General features: G+C 48.5%; 13 protein-coding genes across 13 annotated transcripts, besides 30 other annotated features; all 13 read right to left on the bottom strand.

Annotated features, from left to right (window-relative positions):
- Tc00.1047053506425.169 (ras-related protein rab-2a, putative) lies at positions 1–276 on the bottom strand (the record flags this gene model as incomplete). Its single annotated transcript, XM_810366.1, has 1 exon — positions 1–276. A coding segment is annotated over one exon (276 nt), but the record flags the coding sequence as incomplete, so codon positions are not given.
- Positions 1–12398: a sequence feature (heterozygous, non-Esmeraldo-like haplotype).
- Positions 343–434: a sequence feature (A-rich).
- Positions 474–502: a microsatellite.
- On the bottom strand, positions 636–2348 carry Tc00.1047053506425.160 (hypothetical protein, conserved; the record flags this gene model as incomplete). Its single annotated transcript, XM_810365.1, has 1 exon — positions 636–2348. One exon carries the CDS (start codon positions 2346–2348, stop codon positions 636–638), a length of 1713 nt encoding a protein of 570 aa, XP_815458.1.
- Positions 2434–2579: a sequence feature (CT-rich).
- Positions 3193–4230, bottom strand: Tc00.1047053506425.150 (uncharacterized protein; the record flags this gene model as incomplete). Its single annotated transcript, XM_810364.1, has 1 exon — positions 3193–4230. One exon carries the CDS (start codon positions 4228–4230, stop codon positions 3193–3195), a length of 1038 nt encoding a protein of 345 aa, XP_815457.1.
- Positions 4283–4376: a sequence feature (T-rich).
- On the bottom strand, positions 5209–6018 carry Tc00.1047053506425.140 (hypothetical protein, conserved; the record flags this gene model as incomplete). The annotated part of the gene is made up of 1 exon (XM_810363.1): positions 5209–6018. The coding sequence occupies one exon, from the start codon at positions 6016–6018 to the stop codon at positions 5209–5211; it is 810 nt and encodes a 269-aa protein (XP_815456.1).
- On the bottom strand, positions 6451–7677 carry Tc00.1047053506425.130 (hypothetical protein, conserved; the record flags this gene model as incomplete). Its single annotated transcript, XM_810362.1, has 1 exon — positions 6451–7677. One exon carries the CDS (start codon positions 7675–7677, stop codon positions 6451–6453), a length of 1227 nt encoding a protein of 408 aa, XP_815455.1.
- Positions 7701–7723: a sequence feature (AT_rich).
- Tc00.1047053506425.120 (hypothetical protein, conserved) lies at positions 7859–8677 on the bottom strand (the record flags this gene model as incomplete). The annotated part of the gene is made up of 1 exon (XM_810361.1): positions 7859–8677. The coding sequence occupies one exon, from the start codon at positions 8675–8677 to the stop codon at positions 7859–7861; it is 819 nt and encodes a 272-aa protein (XP_815454.1).
- Positions 8827–8855: a sequence feature (AT_rich).
- Positions 9053–10069, bottom strand: Tc00.1047053506425.110 (hypothetical protein, conserved; the record flags this gene model as incomplete). Its single annotated transcript, XM_810360.1, has 1 exon — positions 9053–10069. The coding sequence occupies one exon, from the start codon at positions 10067–10069 to the stop codon at positions 9053–9055; it is 1017 nt and encodes a 338-aa protein (XP_815453.1).
- Positions 10147–10213: a sequence feature (T-rich).
- On the bottom strand, positions 10579–13218 carry Tc00.1047053506425.100 (hypothetical protein, conserved; the record flags this gene model as incomplete). Its single annotated transcript, XM_810359.1, has 1 exon — positions 10579–13218. The coding sequence occupies one exon, from the start codon at positions 13216–13218 to the stop codon at positions 10579–10581; it is 2640 nt and encodes an 879-aa protein (XP_815452.1).
- Positions 12399–15598: a sequence feature (areas merged during assembly that could not be assigned to a particular haplotype. This can correspond to areas where the two haplotypes were merged or to regions with more than two copies in the genome that were merged during assembly.).
- Positions 13425–13468: a microsatellite.
- Positions 13469–13491: a microsatellite.
- Positions 13656–13694: a microsatellite.
- Positions 13756–13781: a microsatellite.
- Positions 13862–13887: a microsatellite.
- Tc00.1047053506425.90 (hypothetical protein, conserved) lies at positions 14114–15883 on the bottom strand (the record flags this gene model as incomplete). The annotated part of the gene is made up of 1 exon (XM_810358.1): positions 14114–15883. The coding sequence occupies one exon, from the start codon at positions 15881–15883 to the stop codon at positions 14114–14116; it is 1770 nt and encodes a 589-aa protein (XP_815451.1).
- Positions 15599–16187: a sequence feature (areas merged during assembly that could not be assigned to a particular haplotype. This can correspond to areas where the two haplotypes were merged or to regions with more than two copies in the genome that were merged during assembly.).
- Positions 15912–15940: a microsatellite.
- Positions 16142–16196: a sequence feature (T-rich).
- Positions 16188–18725: a sequence feature (haploid, Esmeraldo-like haplotype).
- Positions 16226–16253: a microsatellite.
- On the bottom strand, positions 16632–19916 carry Tc00.1047053506425.80 (phosphatidylinositol kinase, putative; the record flags this gene model as incomplete). Its single annotated transcript, XM_810357.1, has 1 exon — positions 16632–19916. The coding sequence occupies one exon, from the start codon at positions 19914–19916 to the stop codon at positions 16632–16634; it is 3285 nt and encodes a 1094-aa protein (XP_815450.1).
- Positions 18726–19013: a sequence feature (haploid, non-Esmeraldo-like haplotype).
- Positions 19014–21633: a sequence feature (heterozygous, non-Esmeraldo-like haplotype).
- Positions 19990–20019: a microsatellite.
- On the bottom strand, positions 20230–22110 carry Tc00.1047053506425.70 (hypothetical protein, conserved; the record flags this gene model as incomplete). Its single annotated transcript, XM_810356.1, has 1 exon — positions 20230–22110. The coding sequence occupies one exon, from the start codon at positions 22108–22110 to the stop codon at positions 20230–20232; it is 1881 nt and encodes a 626-aa protein (XP_815449.1).
- Positions 21634–21787: a sequence feature (areas merged during assembly that could not be assigned to a particular haplotype. This can correspond to areas where the two haplotypes were merged or to regions with more than two copies in the genome that were merged during assembly.).
- Positions 21788–24060: a sequence feature (areas merged during assembly that could not be assigned to a particular haplotype. This can correspond to areas where the two haplotypes were merged or to regions with more than two copies in the genome that were merged during assembly.).
- On the bottom strand, positions 22671–23489 carry Tc00.1047053506425.60 (hypothetical protein, conserved; the record flags this gene model as incomplete). The annotated part of the gene is made up of 1 exon (XM_810355.1): positions 22671–23489. One exon carries the CDS (start codon positions 23487–23489, stop codon positions 22671–22673), a length of 819 nt encoding a protein of 272 aa, XP_815448.1.
- Positions 23638–23659: a microsatellite.
- Positions 23792–23814: a microsatellite.
- On the bottom strand, positions 23882–24277 carry Tc00.1047053506425.50 (hypothetical protein, conserved; the record flags this gene model as incomplete). The annotated part of the gene is made up of 1 exon (XM_810354.1): positions 23882–24277. One exon carries the CDS (start codon positions 24275–24277, stop codon positions 23882–23884), a length of 396 nt encoding a protein of 131 aa, XP_815447.1.
- Positions 24061–25023: a sequence feature (areas merged during assembly that could not be assigned to a particular haplotype. This can correspond to areas where the two haplotypes were merged or to regions with more than two copies in the genome that were merged during assembly.).
- Positions 24780–24802: a microsatellite.
- Positions 25024–25443: part of a sequence feature (areas merged during assembly that could not be assigned to a particular haplotype. This can correspond to areas where the two haplotypes were merged or to regions with more than two copies in the genome that were merged during assembly.) that runs on past the window's edge.
- Positions 25119–25197: a sequence feature (A-rich).

Genomic DNA, 25443 nt, shown 5'->3' with positions numbered 1-25443 from the left:
GCGACGTGTGACGTCGTACACAAGAAGCGCACCACAGGCACCACGGTAGTAGCTCCGAGTGATGCTGCGGAAACTCTCCTGCCCCGCCGTATCCCAAATCTGAAGCTTCACGTTTTTCTGCTGAATCGTCACCACACGAGCCCCAAACTCTACACCAATTGTCAGATCATGCAGCGGCTCAAAGCGCTTGTCTGTAAACTGCAGCAGAAGGCAACTCTTCCCCACACCACTATCACCAATGATGATGTACTTGAATACATAGTGATGCTGAGACATGATGAAGGAGCGATATGGATCTTTTTCTCCCCTTTTACCGCCCTCACTTCTTTCCTCCCTACAAGTTTTTCCCTCCTTTTTTTTCTTTCCTTTTTTTTTATCTCGCTTTTCAGTTCTCTTATTTTCGCTTTTTGTTTGGTTTTTCTATTGATTTATTTGTCTGAGCTTTAGGTTGATATCCTCCCTTCAAAAAGTACAAAAAAATAAATAAATAAATAAATAAATACAAGAGGACCTGAAAAGAATAAAAGGGCCACACACATATATATATATATATGTTTGCACTTTGCTTGTCATGTATAAACGTCGCACGTTTGTACATACACGGAGAACATACTTGATTTACATGAAAAAACGCCTCACGTCGTCGTTACGGAGGCTTCTTCAAGAAACTTTAAAAGGTTCCTGACGCTCTCTGACATGGCACCCGCAGCGTCGACGACCACGCTTTGGGCCGCCAAAGCACCAGCGTCCTCGATGGAGTTCGTCACCTTCGGCGCATCTCCGTTTTCCATCCTCAGCTCCATTGAATCATCGCCTTCTTCAGGCTTTGCGGTCGACGAGGACGCAGTAGCCTCAGTCTGGCCGGTCACGCTTGACGCCAGTCTTAAAAGACTTCGCAGCAAAGACATGAGGCGAGCCTCTGCCGTTGCTTTGTCCACACCTTCGGCGGTGTGTCCTCCCTTGTATAGACTACCATGCACCGACAGACGGTTCAAGTCACTTGCAACAAGCAGCGATGACCCAAGGTGGTGTATCGATTCCTTCCGCGAAGGCGTGGGAAGACCCATGACCTCGATTAAGGTCGGTGTCCGTTCCTGCTGAGCCTGATGTCGCTGTCGCCAAATCCGCCCCGCGCATTGCTGTGCCTTCATAACATAAGGATTGCTCCAAAATCGAGCAACCTTGACTTCCATGTTGTCCAAACGACTTTCCAATTCCTCTTCAGTCGAGGAAACGGAACTTGAGGATTCAATATTCGGCAGCACTAAGGGAGTATAAACACGGACACTCGATCTTCGCTGCGCGGGAAAATTACCAACGGTACTCACACGTGGGGCAAAACTCTGAGACCTGTTTGTAAGAGATCGAATAAGCGAAGGAGATTCACGTTCACGCGTAACGGAAATGCGCCTCGATGCGGTCGGTGATGGCGCGAGAAGCGGCGGCGTTGGGATATTAAGCAGCACCCCTGACCACATGTGACACTGTGCATCAAGGTTGTTTAACCGGAGTCGCATTGCCCTAAGATGCTCCTCCGAAACTTTTAGCTTTTGCTCCTGTGCCGTCAACATCTCTTTACGAACCAGGAATTGCTCTCGCATGCTACTCAGCTCTTGGAAAGTGGCATCCTGCAAGGCCTTCGCACACACCTCATGTTGCTTCAGGTGCTGCAACACTGATTTGTAGCAGCGCCATGCATGTTTTGAGTAAAGTAGGAAAACATTCATCTCCTTGAATACAGACGGTGAGTTATTCCTGCTCAACAAGGCAAGATGTACTAAAATTTTGTCCGTCGCGGTAATAATTTTGGAAACACTCGTGGCAAGAGCTTCCAACGCAAAAGCAAGCGAAGTGGAGGTAAACACTTCCGGCGGAGCAGGCAACTCCATTGAGTTCTCAACCAACTGAAATGTCGGTTTGACCTGTGACTCCGCGGCACTCTGCTGTTCCATTCTCATCTCCTGTATTTTTTGTATCTTCCGGTTGATCTCATCCTGAAGGACAACTTCGGGCGAATGTGGCATTGTGACCCCGTCCAACACCATCGTCCGACCCGCGTCCAGTTTTGCGTCCGCGCCTCCTTTTGGTGGTCTCCGCAATGCGTTGTTGGCGAACGGTGGTATTTCCTCTGTCGTCCTCGTATACGACGGGTTTTCTTCGGTGTCAACGATAGCCCGCACTTGTGCCATCATTTCGTCTGTGAGCCGCGACGCCGCCTCCATCCTGCGCAGCCTGTACATAAAGGCCTCATTGAGGGCCGTCTCGTCCAGCGCACTCTGCGCATCCTCGCCCCACGACGTGAAGTGGTGGTTGGCTTGGCGGTCATGTGAAGAGAGTAAATGCGCCATCCCGTCCCTCCACGCAGTCGGAAACCGACTTCCTCTGTTTCTCGCCCAACGTGGCAAGTGATTGAGTGACAACAGGGACGGGATAAAAGAAAAGAGAAAAAAAAGAAGGAGGAAAACAAAACATCACAGGAAAAAACTACAACAAGGAGGAAAAAAAAGACGACGGGGGAAAAGTAAAACAGCACGAAGGAAAGAAACCACGGAAAAACAAAAGAAGAAAAAAAAAAAAGAGGAGGGCAAACGATGATATCCGCAACGGTCCAGCACGCCATGAACACACACACACACACACATCATTGCTCATTATTTCTCACCTTTTTTTAAATGCTCCGCCTCCTGCATCTTCGCCTCTCTGATGTTGTCTACAATAACGCGAAGGTGACGTGACGAGTAACGATTCCACAACGTTAGTCCAATGATAATCGCCGCGCCACCCGCATATATTTTCCCAGGGGACATGCGCATACTCATCTTTTTGGTTCTACACCCCCCTCCTTTACTTCTGGCAGACCCACCCCTCACCTGTTGATCAGTCAAATGTACGTTAATTAGCTTCCTAGCCAGCTCTCAGTCAAACAAACAAAAAAAAACGCAAGACACATATTTACACACATATAAAAGCCTTTCATATGTTCTTTGAAGGCAAGCAGAAGTCGTCACAGAAAAACGAGTATTGGGAAGAAGGAAATAAAATAATTCAGAGGCGAGGCAACGCAATAAAACCAATAAATAAATAATATACTTGGCCAAAGACACCCCAAAGCGATAAGGTCGATACTCCTGCACCATAACTGGTGCACACAAAGCATTCATCAATCAGCCACTAGGAAAACGCCAAACTAACTCATAAAGAGCCATTTGTGCTGCTGCGTTTCGACAGCACCGCCTGCAGTGTGGCTGTTATGCTGGCGTTTGCGTGCTCCTCCCGCGCTAGATCCATTGTCACTGCCCTCTCCGTCATCAGCAGAAGACGTTTGCGGTGAACCCGCTCCGCCCAAGCAGAGACATGATGCAATTCATCTGCAATAGACGCATGAACGGCACGCTCGTTGTCGCAAGCTGTCGACAACTCCTGTACTTCGCGGTGCAGGCGATTTCTTTTTGCCTCCGCAAAACTACAGCGAGCAAGCAATGAGAGGGCACCGCCAACACACTCGCCATCGTCCCCCCTCGACGTCTTTTTCAGCCCTGGAGGTTGTCGTTGTTGTTCCCGTCGACGTTGCCGCCATTCACTGAGACGCAGTTGACACTCCTCAACAGCGGCAAGAAGTGCGGCGTTTTCGCTTTTGGCGGCGCACAACTCTTCATCCTCGTCAGAGCCGGAAAAGCGGCACTCGCCCATCGCGGCGGCACCCGGGGATGCACACGCCTGCTGCTGCTGCTGCAACGTTGCGTGCGGTTGCCGAGGCTCCTCCACATCCCGAAAAATGACCGGCGATGGGGGCGACACACCGCACGCCGCTGCCCCCCCGTTCGTCAGGCGCACATTTTCCGCGGAATATGAACCCGCTGAATGCGGCGGGCCAACACCGTAATCCGACGCACGCGACTCCAACGCCCCCAGACGGGCGCGAAGGCTGGTAACCCACGCCTCTGCCTCTTGCAGCAACGACCGCTCCCGCACAAGCAACGCCTCCTGCGGCACCCCATCCGCCCCCACAACAGTTGAAAAATTCATCACAGGCAACCCACAAACTACAGAAGTAATCAAAAAAAAAAACACGAAGAGGTTCAGAGGCAACCCACCCCCGGCCACTGCCAGTGCACAATCAAGCAGCGGGGTGACAGATATATATATACCGAACAAACACCCTGCAGACCATCTCAGCGCCATCATCCCTTCGCTTCCCCACGCCAACAAAAGAAAATAAAAAACGCCCATATGCCCATGTCACTACTTCGCTCACGAATTCCTTCAGCACACACAATTCCCGACATAAAGAAACAAAAGCAACAAAACAGAATAAAATGATAAAAAAAAATAACACAAAAAAATATGATGCACCACACACAGACAAAAAAAAAGAACTAATTAACGCTAAAAAGCATTAAAAGAAGCTTGATCAGGATTCTTCATCCTCAGAAAAAGAGGAAGAGACACAACTTTCTCAGAAGAGAGATGCATTGGGAACTGCGTTCAAAGCATCCGCAACCGCAGCTCGTCCCACAGCCCGCAAAATGGCCAACAGGACGGCAAGAACAGCGATCTGCGCAACCTTTGTGGGCAGCTTCAATAAGCGACGACGTTCATTTGCTAAGAAAGATGGAGTTTTAGCAATTGGACAAAACTCACCGTGGCAATGCGATCCGGTTGTGTCTTCCCCAGCACTGTCATTTCAGAAAGTCAGTTTCCACAACGGCATCGTAAGTTTGCCTTCGAGTAATTTAGGATTTCTTGTGACGCACGAAGAAAGTCATGTAGTGAGCAAAAATAACTGCGGCCATTAGGACGCGCCGCGGCCCAAAAGGCCTGGGAAGACAAGACTTAATGCGGAGGAAAAAATCCAATGCCCCTCTGAGGCCCTGCCGTTGTTGTTGTTGAAGGTGGCCATCGCCCCTGCCAGCAGTGGGACGAGAATGTTCAACTTCGCTGAAAACAAAAGAAAGTACACTGCAAACCAAATGATGTTAACATGCGGCCACCACAAACTGCAGAGCGAAGAGCAGCTAATCATCTGAGCCCACATTTTACACTGTTGTAATTACTTGCTAAAAGTAAAAATAAATACATAAATAAACAGATAAACATAAGAGCGCTGCGGGAAAAAAAGACCCAGATCGAAGTGACACAGGAGTTCCACTGGCTTCCACCTCCGTAAGCCCACTTTCTTTTCATGCGATGCCCGTAAATCCAAAGACGTCAATTATCTCCGCTCGCGTTCTCATGCAACCGCCTGCGCAGCTCCGTAGAGCTGACACGGCCATCTCCCTCTGCACTTACGTAAGGTATTTGGATGCACTCTAGTGGTTTTAGCCCGTAGGACGCCCGCTCATCATTGATAGACGCGAGAACACCCGCAGTCTCAGGAGACACCACCAATGCCTCAATTTCCGCATCGCGATTTGTACCACCACTCGGCTCCGTGATTCCCACAACCGTCACATCAATATCCCTTCGCACAGAGTACAGAAACTCAGATACCAATTTACAGCGAGTCTCAAATGGCTCAATATATGAGCCATATGTTTTTTTCTTCAGCATCGACTCCAAAGTGACGCCAATGCGCAGAGACTTTGAAGCATAAAATAACGCTGTTGTAAGCAACAGCTTGTGACCAGCGTGGAGGCGATCGAAGGTTCCTCCAAGAGCCACGTGAGAAAACAACGGAGTAAACCCACGGTCCGCCGTCATTGACGCCGCACTAAACAGGGTTATTGAGTCGTTACTGGTACCCTCATCATTTGAGGGAGAAGATTCATCATCAGATAAGGGCAAAAGAGGAATTACATTCACAAACGTCTCCGAGTGATGTTGTAGGGCGGTTACATACAGTTCCTTCGTGTGACTCAGCAGTGTGTTGCGGTGGCCATCGTGTATTTGAAGTTGCACATGAAGTGGGTTCTTGGGGTCCCCCACAGGCTCCGTGCCACGGAGCGACAAAAGATGCGCACGCAACGCCGCATTATTGCTCTCCATTCCAACTTTTGTGGAGAGACGCAAGAGTTTCATTTCAATTATTATTTTGTTGTTGTCCGCACACGTACCTTTCGTTCCTTTATATATATACTGTGGTGGTGGTGGTTGGCGTGTGTTTCTCGTTTTTGTTGTTTTTTCCTACCGCCTTCCCGCCGCGCCACATCCTCTCCACAGCAAGAGCGGGAATAAGAGTGATAGAAGTGTAATAAAATACACCCCGCAAGGAAGGAGAAGAAAAAAAAAAAAAGGAGGGGGGGGGGGAGGAAAAAGAATCAACCTCCGTCGGGGAAAAAAATAATGTAAATTAATGATTTTGACTGCCAATTCCCAAAAAGATTTACACGGCTGTTATTATTATGATGATGAGTGCTGCCGCTATACGACCGTTCCGCCTCTCTTCCCTCCTCCTCCCGCAGCAATACTACTGCAACATTGGGGAGGGTGCACATGTCACGTCGAGAGACTTCACGGTTCGCGGAGGAACTCCGAAGAACTACCACCTGGAGCGGCAGAAGAGTCCGGCGGGGAGTTACTCTCGTCAAACAACCAACTCGCACTGCAGCGGAAAACTCGAAAATGGTGGTTGAGTGAAGGGATGGCATGAATCGAAAAGACAGAACCCAACCCACCGTGTGTGGGGTTTGCAAAGCAGTAAAACACACGCCTCACGCGGCTGTGTACAAGCGCCATAGAACACATGACACACGGCTCGTGACTAACAAACAGATCAATCTCGTTGGCCAAATAAGGCACATTGTCCTTCGTCCATCGCTGTGCTTGCTGCACACGAGCAAGTTTTTTTAGAACGTCAGTTACAGGATGGTCCAGTAAAATTTGGTTCTCAGAACTCTCCACAGCAGGCACGTACCCAAAACACGCTGCCGCGTTTGATATGTGCATTAAATCCGCCCCATCGCTCTTGGTGAGCACACGCCAATCCTGTGAAGAGTCCACCAACAAAGCCGCTATTCCAAGTGTCCCCTTATTGTGGCCCTCCTTTACGAGCGGCATAACAGCCTCATTAAAAACACTTTTTATTTTCTTCATTTCGTCCAGCAACAGCGGGGAGGCTGGGCGTGGCTTCGGAACAGCAAATGGCCACAACGCGCACCACTTCTTCCACTCCACAACGGATGTGCGTGGAGCCCTGTCTGGCACCGACACCGTGATGATGGTTAGAGGGGCCGCATTTCCCGACAATTCATCAAATTCCTTTAGTCGATCCACATCGATGGAGCAGCCAACACCAAGCAGCAATTCCAGTGAAGCTTCAGCTGTCGTTGCCAATGTACCGGCTTCTTTAGCCCCGTTATCGCATCTTGAGACACAATCACTCAGGGTGCATGGACATTCATTATAAGGCAGCAACGCCTCGGCCCTTGGAGCCTTGCGAATGCGCTTCAAATGACGGGCGTTTGGCTGCAAGGGAAAGGAATTGTTGGCAATCCGCAAAAACGCTCCGCTTAGAGTCGGCCGTGGGATGCGGATGGCCACACCGCACACAAGCTTGGGGGGCTCCTCTGGGGCCACCACTTCCTCCATCCCTACCGTAGTATTTTCAAAAAAGCAAATAAAAACAGTGATGAAAGTAAAAAAGAATGCCGCAAAACATACCACATGCTTCATGCTAACATTTTTTTTACAAGGCGTCCGTTCATCAACGCCCCATTTCCTTTTCTCTCTCTTAGCCATTTCAACACATGTACGCCAAGTACAAAAAAAAAAAAATAATAATAAAGAGCATCTTTTAAATTGCTCTCATTTTTTCGGCTTTTAAACGCGGTCCATCAGAAAAGCGGGAAAAAAAGAAAATAAAACGTTTTTTTCTTATGGCACTCAAAAAAAAAAAAAAAAAGCACCGTGTGTTCCGCCTTCAGGAGCCGTGAGGGTCACCCCGCGGCCCGCGACGCACACGAATCACCTTCAAATACTCCCCGGTGTATCGTTCTGACACAACCATGACATCCACAGGAACCCTGACATCGTCTTGTCCCGTCTCCTTGAAGACATTACGAATCTTCTCCATCAACTCGGGAACGTCATTTTGAGCAATCGCAACAATGTAGCATACGCCGCGGGCAGAGAGGAAGCGTGGAAGGCAAAGAATAAATCGATCCACCAATACCCGTCCGCGTGGGCCCCCACACCACGCTGCCGTAATGAAGTCCCCCTGTTTCCCTGCACCCTCCAACTCGTCCATGGTGGTTGGAACGTACGGTGGGTTGAAGAGAATCACATCAAATTCCCCAGCCCCCGCTTCCTGCGGGCCCTCAGCACCTTCATGCTGGAAAGGACCAAACAAGTCCCCATGGTGGAGGTGCAAATGAGGAGCCTCATCACCCCACAAACGACGTAGTGTGTTGCTCCACGTAACACCAGTCGCTTCCAATGCCACGGGATTTATGTCGACTGCGTGAAACTCGGATTGCCATGTCCTACCGCTCACATGCCGCACCTCTTTCGTGTTATTTGTGTTCCCAGAAATGCCAGACAAGACAAGTTGCAGGTGAGTGATGACGGTCCCCGACCCACAGCCAATCTCCAAACAGCGACGCGGTTGCATGGAGCGAAGCATATCCGCGTCCCTGTCAAGCGTCTCCAGTAACAGAAACGTGTCTGCCTCCGGCTCGTAGACGCTTCTGCGAAACCGTGGATCGGTGATACAGTGAAAGTAGTCTGGAGTAATCACCATTGTAAACTACGGTACAAACACGCAAGAAACGCACAAGTAAAGCGAACATCATTTCAAATCTCATAAACAATAATAAAAAAAGGCGCTTCAAGAAGAAAAAAAATTCACACGCTGCACGCATAAAGAACATGGAGCCTCGAAAAAGAATGAATATATTTATTTATTTTTTTTTTTTTTTGTGTGTAGCTCGATTCATCGTCCGTCAATAATATTCTTCTTGTTCTTATTTCTTTATATCAAACTCTCACTGATGCACAGAAGTAAAACAATGACGTGTGTAACTCGTGCAGCATGCCAGCCAAAAAAAAGAAAAACGTACATTTTCCCCCCTCTCATCTGGGCAACATCCAACCCTCAAGACAATTTACAAATGCACTACAGCAGATCAGGGCCATCTCTCACAAGAGGTGGTAAACGCAGCCGCGGTAGCGCTTCTAAAAACTCCGCCTCCCGCTCCGTGTTTGTTTGCATAACGGCGGTATCGGAAAAAGCGCACGCAATATCATTCCGACTAATCCCTCTCAGCCCACTGGGGATAGAGTTGCCCACATCCTCCACCCTGTCAACAACTCGCGGGTTGCCTTTTTTTTGCTCTGCCCGCACCGTGTCAAAACGCAAAAACGGAATAAGCGCCTCCAGAAAGTCGTTCTCCCGACATGCCCTTCCGCGGAGATCGTTTCCAACCACCAGCACAGACCCCAGCTGCCCCACGTGGCCAGCACCAGCGAATTCCCGGCATGGCAAAAGATTGGAAACAAAAAGATTGCGAAGCAGTGCCCACGGACAGTGCGGCAGGTACGCAATGAGCAGGGCGTTTAAGTCGTTAGGTGTATATGCGCCGTAGCGATTTTCCTTTTCCATTACCACCCCTAACTTTTCGCAGCAGCAGGCATAAAGATCCCCAGCCACGGGATCAAAAAAGCTCGTGAAAAGACCAGGCGATCCCTCACACGACAGGCACGTCGCCCCGGCGCCCGGAAAAGTGTCAACTCGAGCCCCCACAGCAGCAGGTGCGAGGGGCTTTGACTGTTTTTGTATGACATTCTCGCACTCATTCTTCAATGCTAACAGAAAAGCCATTTGCAGAAAGCCTGAACGTGACTCCTGCCGCGAAAACGGTCCGATGCCAAGTGCTATGAGATGGACGCGTGTCAAAACGTCCACACGCGTCTCTAAGAACCGCCGCACCGGCGACAAAATGTCACGACAAGCAAAAGTCAGTCCTCGCAACGCCTCAGACGTTCGACGGAGGTCGCGCACCAGCGCCGAAATCATACGAGAAGAAACAGTTGGGGCCAGCGTGAAGATGGCATCCGTCTGTTTTCTTTTTGCGGCAGATTTTTCTCTGCGTCGTCTAGAGGGCTTCTGCTTTGCCTCCACAACACTCCACATGGTCGGCGCCGTGCAATGTATATAGAATATATATGTATTGCAGGCACGCAGGGGCAAAAAAAGAGGCACTCCAAATGAAAAAAAAAAAAAAAGCAAACAAAACAAATTCAAAAAAAACAACAAAAATAAAAAAGTAAAAAAGAACATCCACACATAAAACAGATACAACATATATGTACGTATATATATATGCCTCCAGCAAAAGAAAAAAAAACAATAAAATCTTACGTACACACACGCACAAATAGCCTTGTTTCGCATTGAATAGTCATCATGGAGACAGCGCCAATGAAGCACAAAATCTACGCCAAAGAAAAAGCAAAGAGTAAATGCGGCACCAGTTTCATAAAGAAGACAAGAAAAAAAAAAGGCAGAAGTTGGCACAGTTGGGAATCAATGCCTTTGGTGGCATTCTCGTTGCATACACAGAGACACGCTTCCAGCAAAGTCACCATACATTCCAAAAAGAGCGTTAAGATGACAAACCCGCAATAAAAAGGTTTAGCAGATCAACTTTCGGAAGGAAACACACGCATTTTAAGGTGTTCCGTCGCCACAGAAAGTTGAGCAAAGGTTGGTACAAACGCACGCAAATGGGTCCCACGCTCCAACTCAAATGACAACAGACTTGAGAGGTGCTCTGCATCTGCGGCAGTGGCGCTCGCCGGCACAATGGATTCGTAACACTCTGCCCCACGATATCGGCGACTACTAATGTCCCGCACTGCTGTCTCCAGCGCCGCCACGGCCTCCATGTGCTCGCGGAAAACGCTGCCAGAAAAAAGAGTTTTTACGCCTTGTTCTTCTTTGCGGCGAAACTCCGCCTCAGTGTGCTTCAACTGCGCACACATCGACTCGCAACCGGTCATCAGGGAGGCAGCAACCACTGACACGAAGTCATCCCGCACTGTTGCTGGCGTGTGCGACGATACAACGGGTGGAACCGCTACTAGAGAACGTAACTTCTTGTTCTCCTTGTAGCTGCGATCGAGTTCTTCGGTGAGTCGAAGAATATGTCTCCGCATCGTCTCGCAGTTGCTACACAACGCCCCCTGCTCGCCACGCGCAACCGTTACTTCTTTTGCATCGTCCTCTACATGATTATCCGCGACGGGTTGTCTCCTTCGAAACTTTTCTATCTCGGCCTCCAGCGCTGTATTACGCTGTCGCAACTCCTCAATCGCACCAAGAACTGTTGAGCCACTTTCTCCTTTTTTTGCCACCTCACTGCTTCTGGATTGCCTGCTTGCGTCTGAAACCGGCGATGCCGGCACACTGTGAACACGCTTCGGGGAATTGAGCCCGCCGACCCTTCGGGCAATCCTTTTCGCCCCTTTACCCGTCCCAATACGAATCAGGGCGTGTTCTCTAAGCCGCTGCGTTTCCTTCTTGGCCATGCATTTCATTTCTTTTTGTAACTTTTGCAGCTCAGCCCGCAACCGCCGGTTAATTCCATGCATTTCGCTGGTCTGGTTCTCCCACTCCTTTGAAGTTTGCTGCAACTTGTCCCGCTCCTGCTCGAGTCCTTTTACCTTGCGGAGAAGCCTTGGAACTAATTTCGCGTAATCTGCGTTCTCTTTCATCGTCTTTTCGCTAGATGCTGTCAAAGAAAGGATTGCGTCCTGTTTCTTTCGTAAAACCTCTTGAAAGGACTGTTGCAACCCTTGCAAATGTTTAATTTCTGCCTTGGCTGCCGATAACGCCTCTGAGAGTTCACGATTTGTGCGGTCCAGGGTTGTCGTCCTATTCACAAGCGCCTGTTCTCGTGACGCCCGCGGCCCTGAACCCTCGCTGAGAACACCATCCAGAGGGGTTGTTGGGGCGCGCGGCAAGTTTGACCTGACAGTATCCCGAAACGGCTGCTCCGGACGAGCGGTGCCCCAGTCCCATGTGGGCATGTTGGTGGTGGATTCTCGAGTCGGCAGCAAGTGCGCACACTGTGAGGGGTCCACAAACAACTCCCCCGCCCAAGGGTAGGCACGATGCGGTTTCCGGGGAGAAGCAGGGCCTGCAGCCTCGGGCGTCGCCTCCGATTCCCGAAGATCAGAGCGGCACAACATTGAAATGCTGGTGGTATCACCCCGTTGCGGTTTTCGCTGCTGTGGCGCGTCGCGTGTCAGCAGAGGGGCTTCCGCCGGTTTTTCTGAAGACGCACGAAACATCGCGGACATAAATCGAAGAAGACGCATCGTGCTGCGAGGCGCCTGTGAAGGATCCGGAATTCCTACAAGATGCACCAACGCTGCTGGCGGTGTCATGTCTCGTAGAATGCTAGAGAGCAAACCCCTTGGTGGATACGTCTTGGCACCACACGCCCCACCGCTGCGAAGAAACAACGTCAGTTGATCCAAAGTTTTTCGCCCGCAGCCCACCTCCGCAAGCACAACAGTGCCGTACCCTTCAAGCTCCACCCGTACAACCAACAGAGACTCAAGTGGCAGTATGCCACCCCGCTCCAAGTGTGCATGCCGCTCATGCAACAGATTCATAATATTGCCCCATCGTGAGGATGATCCCTCACGCTCTATTAATTGATACTGCACATCCTTCTCACCACGCACGTCACAGCGTTGCAGTAGGTCGTGTACTTTTTTGTCCCCGATGCTGAAGGTGACTGCCGACACCCGTGCAAAGCAGCACCGCTCGGCGCTACGGAAAAGCAGTGGTAACAAATGTCCGTAAAGCTCGAGAGAAACTTCTAGCTTTTCTCCGGAGGTGGCGCCAGCATCGTCCACACTCATATCGTCCGTTTCATCCTCCGGTAGAGCCACAATGAGAGCGGCGTTGCCGCCTTGACGCACTTTATTGAGCAGCGGGCCCACGACGTGACCGGCAATGTCATGTGCCGGACTCAAGACGTGAGAAAAGAAGAGGGAGTGCAGGCGACCCTGAGACAATGCGCGCACCCCATCCTCAAAGACGGCGTCAAAAAATTCATCGCCACGAGCCTCGTGAGGAATGATGCAAATCGTGCGTAACGCCGCCTCCATAACTAATTCCTCTGCCCTGCACCCGGCTGCTCCCCCCACACTCGCGACCGCCACCCCACCCCGCCACAGCCCAGGCAATGGTCCTGTCCAGGATGCAAGCAACCACAGAAGAAAAAACAACAGAAGTAAAAAGACAGCGACACGTTCACGCGAATGCATACAGGAAAAGAAGGAAATACAGAGGCCCACACACAAAAAAGAAGTTAAACAAAATTATAAATAAATATTGTGGCAAGGAAAACTCACATTTGAGACTAGACCAGCAGAGAACAAAACAAAAGTCAACTGATTGGTATAACCGAAAGAGAATATATTTTAAGCAAACAAAAACAAATGGTAATTGTGGGGAAAAAAAACGTCAAAAAATATATATGTGTGTATTTATATATATATTGCAAATATAAATATATTTCTTTTTTTTTTTTTTTTTTTGATCCTTCCACACCCATCAATTTCCTCCATTTCCGTTTGTTTGTTTTTCTTCATTGATGCACTTTGCCCGCACTTTTCTTCTTTTATTTCCCTGCCCAAAATTAATCAGAAACGCACACACACAAACACATTTGCCAGCTTGACCTTATGGCGTTATTTCAAGGAAAAAACATAATAGAAAAAAAAAAAAAAAAAAAAAAGAATGTGAAGGAGCGGGCCAAAGTCAATAAAGCCATTAAAAAAAAACCAACGGGACATGCATACTTGTTTTTGTTGTTGTTGTTGTTGTTTTTTCCTTGGCCTCATCCCCCCAGCGATAAAGACTAACCACTCATTTCAGGCCACCCACACAATCAGAGAAAACCACAACAAAGAAACAAAAAAAAAAAAAAAAAAGACAAGAGCATAATATTCGCTATTCGCTATTTTCCCACACCACTTGATTCGGCACTGCACGAATAGTCTTCTTGCTTGTTCGTTTGCTCTTTTCCTTTTTTCGTTTCTTCTTTTTTGCCCTCTCTTTTAACCACTTTTCCGTTAAATCTGTATATTTCGCTACTAATACGCCTATTTGCATCCCCACGTTAAGCCGACTCTGTATTAAAGCAAAACAGCCATCATGTCATAATGCAGTCCCATTCATAAGAGCCTGGACATCTCTTTTCAGCGTTTCTCCAAGGCTCCGGGGCAGGCGACGCTCCGCGGTAAAAATGCTAAACAACGTGTTGGCTGTCCGTACAATGAGCATCGGGTCAATGACTGGCTGTCGACGAATAAGACGCCTAAAAAGATTATCCGCCTCTTTCTTCAAATCGTATTGCTGCTGTTCCGTTAAATGTGGGTCCCACTGATCAATGAGATTCGTCGTGATTTGGTGGCATATATTTTGATACTGATAGGGGAGGCGCCGGGGAAACGGTGGTCGATCGTACATGGGGTATGTGACGACATCAACGCTCGGCTCCCACCCAGGCACTGGCGTAAGTTTAGAATCGGTTGTCAGCCCATACGTTTTCACCTTCGCATCGTAAAGGACAAAACTCGACATTACTTCGGCGTAATCATCGTCATTGCACGCCGGACCCGTCCTAAACACCGAATGCCACTGGTCCTTCTCGCGATATTCAATGGCGTTTTGCCTCGCCTTCGTGATGCGACGGTATCTGGGGCCGTCCAGGTGGAAATGTGCCACGAATAGGTCCACCACACGTGTGAAGGGCTGCTGGCCCCTCGTCAATGTGGAGGAGGCACTGCCTCCCATGTCTATTACTGTTGAAAGCTGATATTTCAGGGAATCCGAATTGACAGAGCCATTTTTATTGGCCTTTTTGCCCAACTTCTTACTATTTAGGGAGCTGAGGGAAGCGGTGGCGGCAAGAAGTATTCCATTGGTCTTCGAGAAATCCATCCCGTATTCTTTTTCCGCCAACTCCGCAGAGGCTTGCAGCAATAGCATGTCTGACTGAAAGAAACGCGACAGCCTTCCCAATCTTTTCATGCGATAGTAGTCTTCAATGTGAAGTCCCGGACGCACTACGCCAACCTCAGACAAATCATTGTCAATAAAAAATACGGCGTCCCAATTTCCGCTCGCCGCGAGTGACCTAACAATATCCATCTTGCAAAACACCGAGCCGTCGAGGAAGGCGGTGTGTGCCGACGGAGCAATAAAGTTCGAGAGACTCGCGAGGGAGATGCCCCATAGAGAAGGTCGCATCACCAGCCAACGGACATCGCTTGCGCACCGCGGTGGCTCTGCCTGCTCACTAAGAAAAAGCCTAGAGTCCTCGGGTTGCTCCCGCGGGGCGCGGGAAGTGGCGATGCGAACAACATTCACGTCCGGAGTATTTTCCTGGTATTTGCCGTTGCCACTCCTCAAATTGGGTGGCTTTGAACACAAAAACACGTTACTACAGCCTGTGTGCACCTTGCTGGAACTTCCACCGGGAGGATCCCCACCCGAGAGGAAAAACGGAGACAAGAAATCCAACTTCCCGACCCCATCGGGGGCAAACACGTCATCCACACTGCCCTGGGACAGAAGTAAATGTCTCGCAGGGCAACCACGAAAAAAACTGACCAACTCATCTTCAGCAAATATTGGATATTGACGCACTCCAAGAGCACCCGAGGCAACCAATGTATCATCCACGTCCCATAAGCACAACAGCTTCGTGCCGCCCTCCACAGCAGAACCCTCCCCGAGGCCAGGAGCCTTTGGAGTGCTTTGCAACGCGCTGGTCAAGGAGCTTTCACGCGTCGCCACATCCTGAAGCAATTTCACTGCCTTGCGCACCTCCGCAAGGCTGTGCACTTTCTTAAACGTTGTTCTAACCATCACACGAGGGCGTATTAAGGATGCGTCTGTCTCCTCCGGCAACACCTCGTACATAAAAAGCAAAAGCAAAGTCCTTCTCCACAAAAAAAAAAAAAAAAAAAAAAAAAAAAAGTTGTACTCTTTCGTAAAGGTACAAAAAAAAAAAAAGGGAAAAGAAAGGCGAATACCTCCAGTTAAGCAGAAGGAATGCAGTCGTGCACCGATGGAAAGCAAAAAATGATGGGTGAGTAAAAAAAAACCCCGTCAACCACTCAAAAGTGGTTGCACCGCGTTCAATTCACATACGCCGAAAACATACACGTTGAACACATGAAACAAAAAAAAAAACAAAAAACGGGCACAATAACAAAACAAACTTAAAAAAAAACTGGAGCGTACACAACCTCATATAACACTAAGAAAAAGAAAAAAAAAAAAAAAAAAACAGACTGATCCAAGAGGGGAGGTAGAAAAAAAAACTCAGAGAACAGAGAAGAAACGATGAAACAGATGTGGAACACTCTACTTTTTAAATAAACATAAATATATATAGATATAGATAGGTAGATAACTAAAACTGTCAAGCAAAACCGGGAAGAAGAATCAGGAGATGACAAGCCAACGAGAAAAAAAAAAAAAAAGAGAAAGACAACTCCCAGCAAGCCAATTTATAGATTGATGAGAAGCAAGTTTTCAACAGGCATGACGCACTGTGCTTGTTTCTCCTATAATGGTCCCTGCCACTCTTTTTGCTTCCTTTTTTTTTCTCCCGTCACTGTGGTTTAGCTTCCCGGAAAAATTCCGCGCTCGGTGCTTCGCTGCATCAATGCGGGGCATCAAGGCGATCCAGCCCGGTCTTCTCACGGATCCACTTCAGCCCCTGCGACACCATAAACCATGTTCGTTTCCGCGTATCGTGCGTGAGGTCCTTCAGCCACGTTTGGCCACGCGACTGTCTAACACGATCACAAAATAGCGTCTTGCACGTCTCCTCTGCGGCATCGCGCATAAATATAGTGTGCATCAACGCTGTGAGCTGCTCGACAGAATGCACACCGTCGAGAGCCTGCCGAAACACAACGTGGGACAAAAGCTGACAAAGAATACTGGCGTATGGACGCACCTCAAGAAACCAGTCGGCGGCTTCCATTAGGAATCGAGAAAGGGAATCGTCCGAACTATGGGTCGATACATGTGGCAAAGACCCTTGGTGTTGTGACAAGGTCGGTGGTGGTGGTGGTCCCAGTGATGAAAAATCTTCCCGTGGCTTCTTCTCGTCGTCACGCATAAACTCCAGTACACACTCCTCCAGGTCAAGATCAAATCTCACGTAGCTTGTAGTAACTCGCTCCGCCAGCGTCCGTGAATTCAGAAGCATGCCAAAATCAATGTGGAATATTGCCCCACTTGGATGCACCATAACATTGTCACGGTGTCGATCGCCGATTGCAAAAATATAATTCATCAAAATAAAAAACTTTGCGGAACAAAGAAAGTTCTCGCGGACATTGACGCTTGAGCTCTTTGCCGCCTCTTTCAAAGATGCCGTCGCCTCCTGTTGCTTTTTCGGTTGCCGCTCCTCCTTCTGTTGTGCGTATTGTTGTTCCAGCTGCTGCAGGTATTGCAGCAGTCGATGCTCCTTGTACGGCTCAATGACACTCTGAACCGTATGCCCGTCCTTCACAATCTCAATGATGCCAGAGGATGATGAAAGCGGCATGACATGATAGGTGGGAAGCACAACGTGACGCAATTGTTTGTAGAGCACCCACTGAAGAAACCGTGAGGCAATGCACATCACTTTATCCTTTTCAAGACTTTCATTTTTGTAAAGAATACACCGCGTCTGTCCTCCCTCGTCAATGAGAGGAATCAGCACGGGCCGCTGTTTTGAGTGCATTGCCACGATGCCACCAAAATCAATTTCGTTCAGTACGACACTGGTGTCAAATGGAAAAAGTATCGGGCTAATTGTGTGCCTGTTTATCAATGCTGTGTCGTGCACCTCCCTTGAAACAACCAACAAACCGGCCTTTCGCAGGTTCTTGTACAACAACTCACGCGTTCTGGAAATATCGTTTTGCTTGAAGCTATCAGTCCACGCAGACCGCAACACGTCTAAAAATCGCAGCGTATTCAAAAAGTGTACATGTGTTTCAGGTCGCTCTTTGCAATCCACATCAATCACAAGACCCCGCAGCGTCTGGTAGCCCAGTTCGTCATACCGAGAGCGGGTGAACGTCTCTTGGCAAATCATAAGCGCCAGGCGTCGGTCCTGAGCAGAGAACCTCAGGAGTACGGACGTGACATGTGGCTGGCACGTCTTTAGCTCAAAGATATCCAGCAAAAGCATAATAACACATTCGCAAACGCGGCTGTCCAAGTGAAACACTTTTCCCAGAAGGAGTTCTTTCGTCACCAACATACGCATCAACTCGGCGGTTGGATGAGCCTCTGGAGCGCGGTGGAGGCACTCAAGCATCTTGATGGCAAAAAACGACGGAAGCATCAACCCACACGCCCTTGTGCACAACATGTGCCAGTGACTGACGGGCGGTTTCCAGATCAATGTACTGGCGTGGTTCAATCGCCCCTGAGAGGCCGCATCCCTCAGCGTCTTTTCAAGTGTCGCATAGGCCGCCTTAATAAGTTTCTCATTGCTCCAATCCATAGAAATAAAAAGAAAAATAAGTGATTCAGGATGGCCCACCAAGATGTTGACGCTACTTGCCAGTATGCGGGCGGTTTGCGTTGCCACAACCAACTTCCACGAGGCGTGTTGGTAGAGCGAAGATCTATAGTCGCTAAGGCACAGCTCTGATGCTCCTTTCCAATGTGGATTAATAGAACGTAGGAGAGCGATTTCTGTCAAAGTTAGGCCCGCAAGGACAAATATCTCACACAAAAACGCATGCTTGTTCAGCTTTTCCGCCTTGTCAAAGCATTCTTTACAGGCACGTCGAAGCTGACCCTCCTCCGGAACTCCAGGCTTGTTCAGCTTTGCTATAGACTTATCCAGCTGCCATGAGGTGCATCGTGCACAGATGCGCCTGCCACAGCATCGACAATGACTCGGTCGAACCGTATTGAGTGATAACGTTGACCATGATGCAAAGATCATGCCGCAGACAGGACACGTCTTTGCTGTATCCCCCGGCTCCCACACCGGACTATGAAACGGATATCGCTGAAAGCTGGGGGTAAATTCATCTCCAAAAGGTGTCTCATCACGCCACACAGAAGCCTCCGGGTCTACAGACTGTGTCAGGTCGCCTATCAGCTGCCCCCCGGGAAAAAAGTAGTGGTCTTCCCTCAACTGCTTCAACCAATGATGAGCCACCTCATCGCAAGCGGAGGGCCTCGGTTGCCGTTGTTCCTCCCGTGTGGCCGGAACTGGAGAAACACCATCATCCAGTGCAAACGCCCGCATGACAATCTTCCGAAATGTCTTGATTGCCATCTGTCCAGAACCTCCCAGCTCTTGCAACAAAAAAAGGCTTTTGGTGAATTTACCTCGCACCTCATTCTCAAAAATAAAACTAAATTCTTCACAAAGAAGTGGAAATGTCTCCTCCATCTCCAGTCGTGTCGCAAGCTCAAGCACATCCATAAAAAGCCTCCGATTTTCCGACATCTGACGTATGTGGGCACGCACAACAGCAATCCTGTCACTGGCTGATAGCTCTGCAGGAGGTGCGGCAGAGGCTGACATCCCCATGCCAGCTGCCGCGTCGGCCATCCTATGGCTCCTCATCGTTGCGTTTTTTACTCCACTGTCACATTCATTTGTAGCATAACTTGACCCCGTGTGTCGAGCGCCATGGAGAAGCGCGACAATTTTCTCTAGTTCCCGCATTGCCGTCGCTGAGCCAAATGAAAAGACCACGGGAGGTCTCATTGACAGCAGGCGACCAAGGTAAAGGCTCTCAGCAAAATCCAGCATACATCGTGTTCCATCCCCAAGAACAACATCGATGGCAAGCATGCCAAAGTCATACGAGTCGTAAGTCATCAATTCCACAACCTTCGACAACGGTTGGTTGGTTTCATCCTCTACTGTTTTTGCCTGTTGCATCCCTGATGCAGGCCGAAGGATGTTTCCTTCCATCCTCTCCCGCACTCCGGATGGTGCAAAGTGATATCGCACACGCTGGTCCAGCCAGAGTATGAGGCTGACATGCAAAAAAAAAAAAAGAAAAAAAAAAAAGAAAGATGAAATTGGAAATAACACCGCAAGCAAAAAAAAAAAAAAAGATGTATGTATATTTGCGAAGTGCACACAACCGCAATATGAACTTCAAAGAAAAGACGCCTTGCATTGCTTTGGTTTGAAAAAAAAAACAAGCATACAGTCGCAGAATAAATGCATGCCCACATCCCATTTCTTCTCTTGAGAACAAGATGTGAGGCCATGCTGCCAGTTATCGTCTCCATGACCAATAGAAATGAGAGTCCAAGCGCAGGTACAAATGCTTGCCAGTCAGCTTGCCGTAAAGCGCAAAACCCGACCAGGCAAAAAATGTGGCGCAGAGGAACACAAACGCCACATAAACAAAAGGAGGGTTAATGGAAGTGGAAAGGGCCAACAGCCTGCAAACTTCCGCATCTTTTCTACCAATCCCAACAGACCCATATATGCTAAGTATCACTGGCAACAAAATAAGAGGCACGCATACAGCCCAGATGTGCCTCGTCAGCTCAAAAGTAATCAATATGACCAATCCGATAGTCTCTAGCACGGTCAGTGCCACCGCAATGCTAGTGAAAAAAATTGTTCCTCGCGAGCACGCATCAATTTCAGTGAGTGACATCACAGAGCCAATAATATTACACTCCAGGTAAAAAATCGCCGTGATGATAAGAACGCGAGTGGTGATGTTGATAGGGAGCATAATTGCTTGTTTCACAGCCATCACGGCAAACCCGAAACTATTGCATGAGTACTGAAAAAAGACATTGCACATGAAGAGACTCATGGACATCCCATACAATGTGTAGTTTACAGACAAGAGGAGTTTATAGGCGGAAAGCTTTTTAGTCATTGGGTCATACAACGTGCTAAGATAATACTGAAGAAGCAATTGCGGTGTGGCAAATAAAAAGGTATTGATAATCAATAAATTTGAAAAGCCATTGTACAAGTCATGTCGTATTACCAAGTACTTTGCCTTGTCTCGCCGCAGTTCATAACGTAATGTCACATACATGAGGGCAATCTCAAAAATTGGGATGCAAGGGACAACCTTCAAGGAGTTATCTGGATAATCCCAGAGGCGATCGTCGTAGTCGCGGATTCTCCCTTCCTCGGAGATCATCACCACAACAATGCTCCCCACATATCCTGCAACATAGCAAAGAATTGTCCAGTACCCAAACGAGGAATGGCTCCTGCCAAACCAAATGGAGGCAAGCCAGGCGACAGATACAAGATTCAATACAATTGCAGCCAACCCCAACCACGTAATGAGCATGCCCAAAAAAAAGCATAAATCTAATATACGCGCCAAAATCCAACTGGGTGGTAAAATATTTCGCAAGACGTGTGGATTCTCGTAAAGCAACTTTGCAAATTCAAAGCCACCCTGACGGCACTGCCGCGCTTGCTCCTTCGTAAGTGTTGCGCTAGGGACGCGGCACAACAACGTCAAGTACCCAATTCTGTCTGAATAAATACGACCCCGCTGCAATTCATCGGCCAGCAACACAGAATTGATCTCCTCCTGAATGACCTCCTGCACATCACGATCATCGACATTTACTCTCCCTGAGCGCAACAACATTTCAATAAGTTCACGGTTGCCAGCCGCCGCGCGAAGGACATCACCGTTGATTTGAACTTCACCAAACTCAAGTGCTGCAAGGATGATGCGCTTGTATACATCATTTGGAGTACGCCTATACTGGAGAATAACCTCACACAGGTCAACAGCAATATCCTCAGATAAAAAAAGCGAATCACTCTGCGATGGCGACTCCTCATGGAAGGGTAATCTGCGATGTTCCCTGTACCTCCAGTCATCGCTGCCAGTCGACGCACTCAGTGAGCTCTTCGCAATGTCAAGTTGTCCCCCGGCAGGCGCACCCAACTGAGGCGACAGGGAAGATGTGACAAAGGTCACGGTACCACCAATGGCTCTTCTCAGCCATGAGGGTTGTTGTTGCTGCTCGCGATTATCTGTTCCTGGGGATTCTTCAGGCAAAGATTGCGTTTCTTCAAACACCGGCTCCACCTGCGCAACCTGCAGATTATGCTCGTCATCCGAGGAGTCATAAAATTTCACGCAGTACGCTGCCTGGCTCATTTTTGCCCTGTCGTTGCCCTCGTTCCCACCCTTCTATCGCTTCCTTTGTTTTCCGCCCTGTAGATTCCCCCGTCACTCTCGCTCCCACCTCCAACGTCGGTATTCAACAAAAGGGAACTTCCCCTCGTTCACCTCGAGAGTACGACGACGCTTAGCAAAGTGCACAAACCGGCTGTCCGCTGTAGGACCCTTTGCTCGGACCAAGTCCCTTCAAGCGATAGCAAGAAGCAGTGAAGGGGGAAAAGCACAGCTCCTCGCCGAGCTGGATACGGCCAATTCCCAAGCCTTCAGAGGTGCAAAGAAACAGGAGAACAGTAGAAAAAATAATAATAAATTTTGTTGGCCGACGGCAGCTACGCCCATAGACGCCCGTGTGCAGCAAGAAAAAGAAAGACGTCCATAAACACAAACGGAAATCAAAAGTAAAAAAAAAGAAAAAATCCACAAAACCAATGCGGCATCAAAGAGAACAACAGATGCAATAACTTTCAGTGGCGATGAAGTACAAACAAACAGGAGCGAAACACACATATACAGAGAGAAGAATGCACAGTCACCTCTCATTCAAGGTCGCCTGCCATATCCAATAAACGAGCCCGCAGCACTGAAATCTGCTCTCTCTGTGCAAGGTCAGGAATGCGGTCAAGATCCTCATCACTCATAGTGACAATACGCTCCACGTCCTCCTCACTTAGCTTCGTCAGAATTTCAATCACCTCGTCACGTTCTTCCTCCGTATGATCAGCCTTCTTCTGCGTTGTTTCCTCCTCCACAGCTGTGGGCGTCGCGCTCACTGGACGAGCCTCCGTGTGCCGAACCGCATCCAGTGGAAGTGGACCATACGGCAGCCGTCCTGCATGCTGCAAAATCATCACTACAGCCAGTCGGAGCGCTGGACAACTATCAAGCAGCTTCCGCGCCTCATCTTTCCGTTCTAACACCAAGACGCGGAGTTGCTCTACTGCCTCGTAAGCATCCGCGACAGGCATACGCTGCAGGCATTCCAGGACACTGGTGTCATCGCGGCCCAGTAAGGGATCAACATAGCCGCGTGGAAATACCATTCCGCCACGCACCGGCGGCTCATTTGTATGTGTATAATGACGATTACGCTTCCTAGACCGTGAGTTGGCCGCTGAAGTGACTTTCATCTTGCGCTCGCCAAATGAGGTGCCATCGAGGCGTTTGATGGCCTCCTCTGCACTGGCAAAATCCAAGTAATCGGCAAAGCCGTAACGAAAGTCCCTTCCTGGTGTCGGACCCAAAAGGCGAAAGTCAGTGACGTGGCCAACGCTCTCAAAATGCTTGCGAAGGCTGCGCGCCTCCACAAATAAAGGAACACTCGTAAAGAAGACGCTCGTCGAATGCGCAGACGCCATTGAATTCTGCAAAAAGATGCCTATTCTTTTCTCTTCTCCCACCCGCCTTTTCAAACCCTCTAACTACACACTCCCACATATCCCCAGTGAAATTCGCACAACAACGCAGTCGCGGCACGTTTTTTTTTTTTTTAAACAGCAACAATAAAAAAATAAAAATAAAAATAAAAGTGGTCCAAGCAAAGCAAAAAAGTTGGGACAGAATAAAGATATGGAAAAAAAAAATCAAAGTCAAAGCATCATTCCCGATACCTGGGTACAAATGAGGCAGTCCACACCACCCATTTAACCCCTTCCCCTCCTTTTTTTTTTTTTTTTTTTTTTTCTCTCTCCTGTCTGTGTCAAGATCGCACAAACAGCAACAAATAAAACAACAGAAAAACTCTTCCTTCCTATTTGTTCTTGTCATCTTCCATGGCATCCTCAAAGTATGTTGCCTCGCGATACCACTGCAGCGCATGATACGTCATGTACGCCCCGCCTATGCCGTAGCGCACGTAGTCTGGAAAGAGTCGTTGTGTGTACAGTAGCCGCACATTTGGGCCAAATGTAAAGATGAAGGAGGCTAGAAGCCCAAGCTTCGCTCCCCATATCGGCTGTTGAAGGACCGTCGAGCAACCTGTAGAGAAGCCAAGCATATAAATCAGAATAAAATTGTTATACACGTTTGAAGATCGAAGAGTTCCACCCTGAACACTATTGAATAGCAACGATGTAAAGCAAACACCAATGAGCGGGGTGTTCACCGCGTATGGGTTCATCATTTCCCGGCTGGAGCTGCCTCCCATTGTTGATTCAAGGAAATCCCAAGCTTATCCTAATTTTTCTTTAAGGGCTCGTTGAATTCTTTTCCCTTTACTTCTCCTTTTCGACTATCGCCTCTTCTACCTCTCTTTTTCTGTGGCAATTGTGTATTCCTCTTCCCACACGAACATAAACAGCACCATAAGCACAAAGTACCAGAGCTGCAGTCACTATGGGAGAAATACTGGCACACGCTGCGTGTCAGAGCAACCCCCTCCAGAGAAAAAAGCAACACAAAAAGGAAGGGCACAAAGAAAGAGTTGGGCAGCAATCCTCCCCTATCATTTGCAAAGACACGCAAATCCGGAGCAGTTTATAAAAGCAATAAAATAAAAACGGGAACACAGCAAAAAAAGCAAATAAGTACGACCACCAAGAAGTTGGGCAGCTTGTATCTCATGGTCTTAACTCCCCAATTCCTGCTCTTCGCCCTTCCGCTGTGACGAGCAAAAACGCGAGAAATACATCAATTAAATCTAATCAGTTTATATATATATATATATATATATGGTTCCTTTTTTCCATTACTGTCGAGTTATCCGTAGGATGGCACCAACGCGCCGTCATGCTGCTACTGTTCCCTTTCTTTTCCCCTCCACGTGCGCGTCCCCACCCCACTTTTTTACAACTGTGGTTCCGATTAAAATTATTGAATCGGGGCATTTCATGCCCCTCATAATAGTATTAAACCCAAGTGTATGTATGTGTATTTAAGCGCTTGTTTGCGGAGAGATTCCGCCTATGCACCCTCACTCAGTCTTTTCTCTTTCTTTCTCTATCACTTCAAATCCATTGAGGGCACGCTTTTCCTTTTCTCAAATTTGGTTGTTTTTGTTTTTTCTTACGTTTTTGCCTTTAATATTATTTTTTTTTCGGTTGTTGTTGTTGTTGTTGTTTTGTGTTTGTATTGTTTTCACACGCTCATTATTACAGTAATTACTTTCGCGGTGTTGTGCGCAGGAGGGGCCGCGACGTTTCTTCATGCTCCGCGGGGTGCTTGGGTGCAGACGACAGCCAAAAGAAAAACCGCGGAAGCAGGGGAAAAAAATGGCGAGGGGAGAAAAAGATTTAAAGCCCACAACAACACTAACGGTAGCAAAAGCGGAGGATGACACTCACAAAAGGTCCTCCTCATCACGCGTTCTTCCCT

Source organism: Trypanosoma cruzi, genomic scaffold (assembly GCF_000209065.1).
Source record: "Trypanosoma cruzi strain CL Brener 1047053516833 genomic scaffold, whole genome shotgun sequence".
NCBI lineage: Eukaryota > Euglenozoa > Kinetoplastea > Trypanosomatida > Trypanosomatidae > Trypanosoma > Trypanosoma cruzi.
Note: the sequence above shows the minus strand (reverse complement) of the source record. Positions and strands in the feature narration are given on the sequence as shown.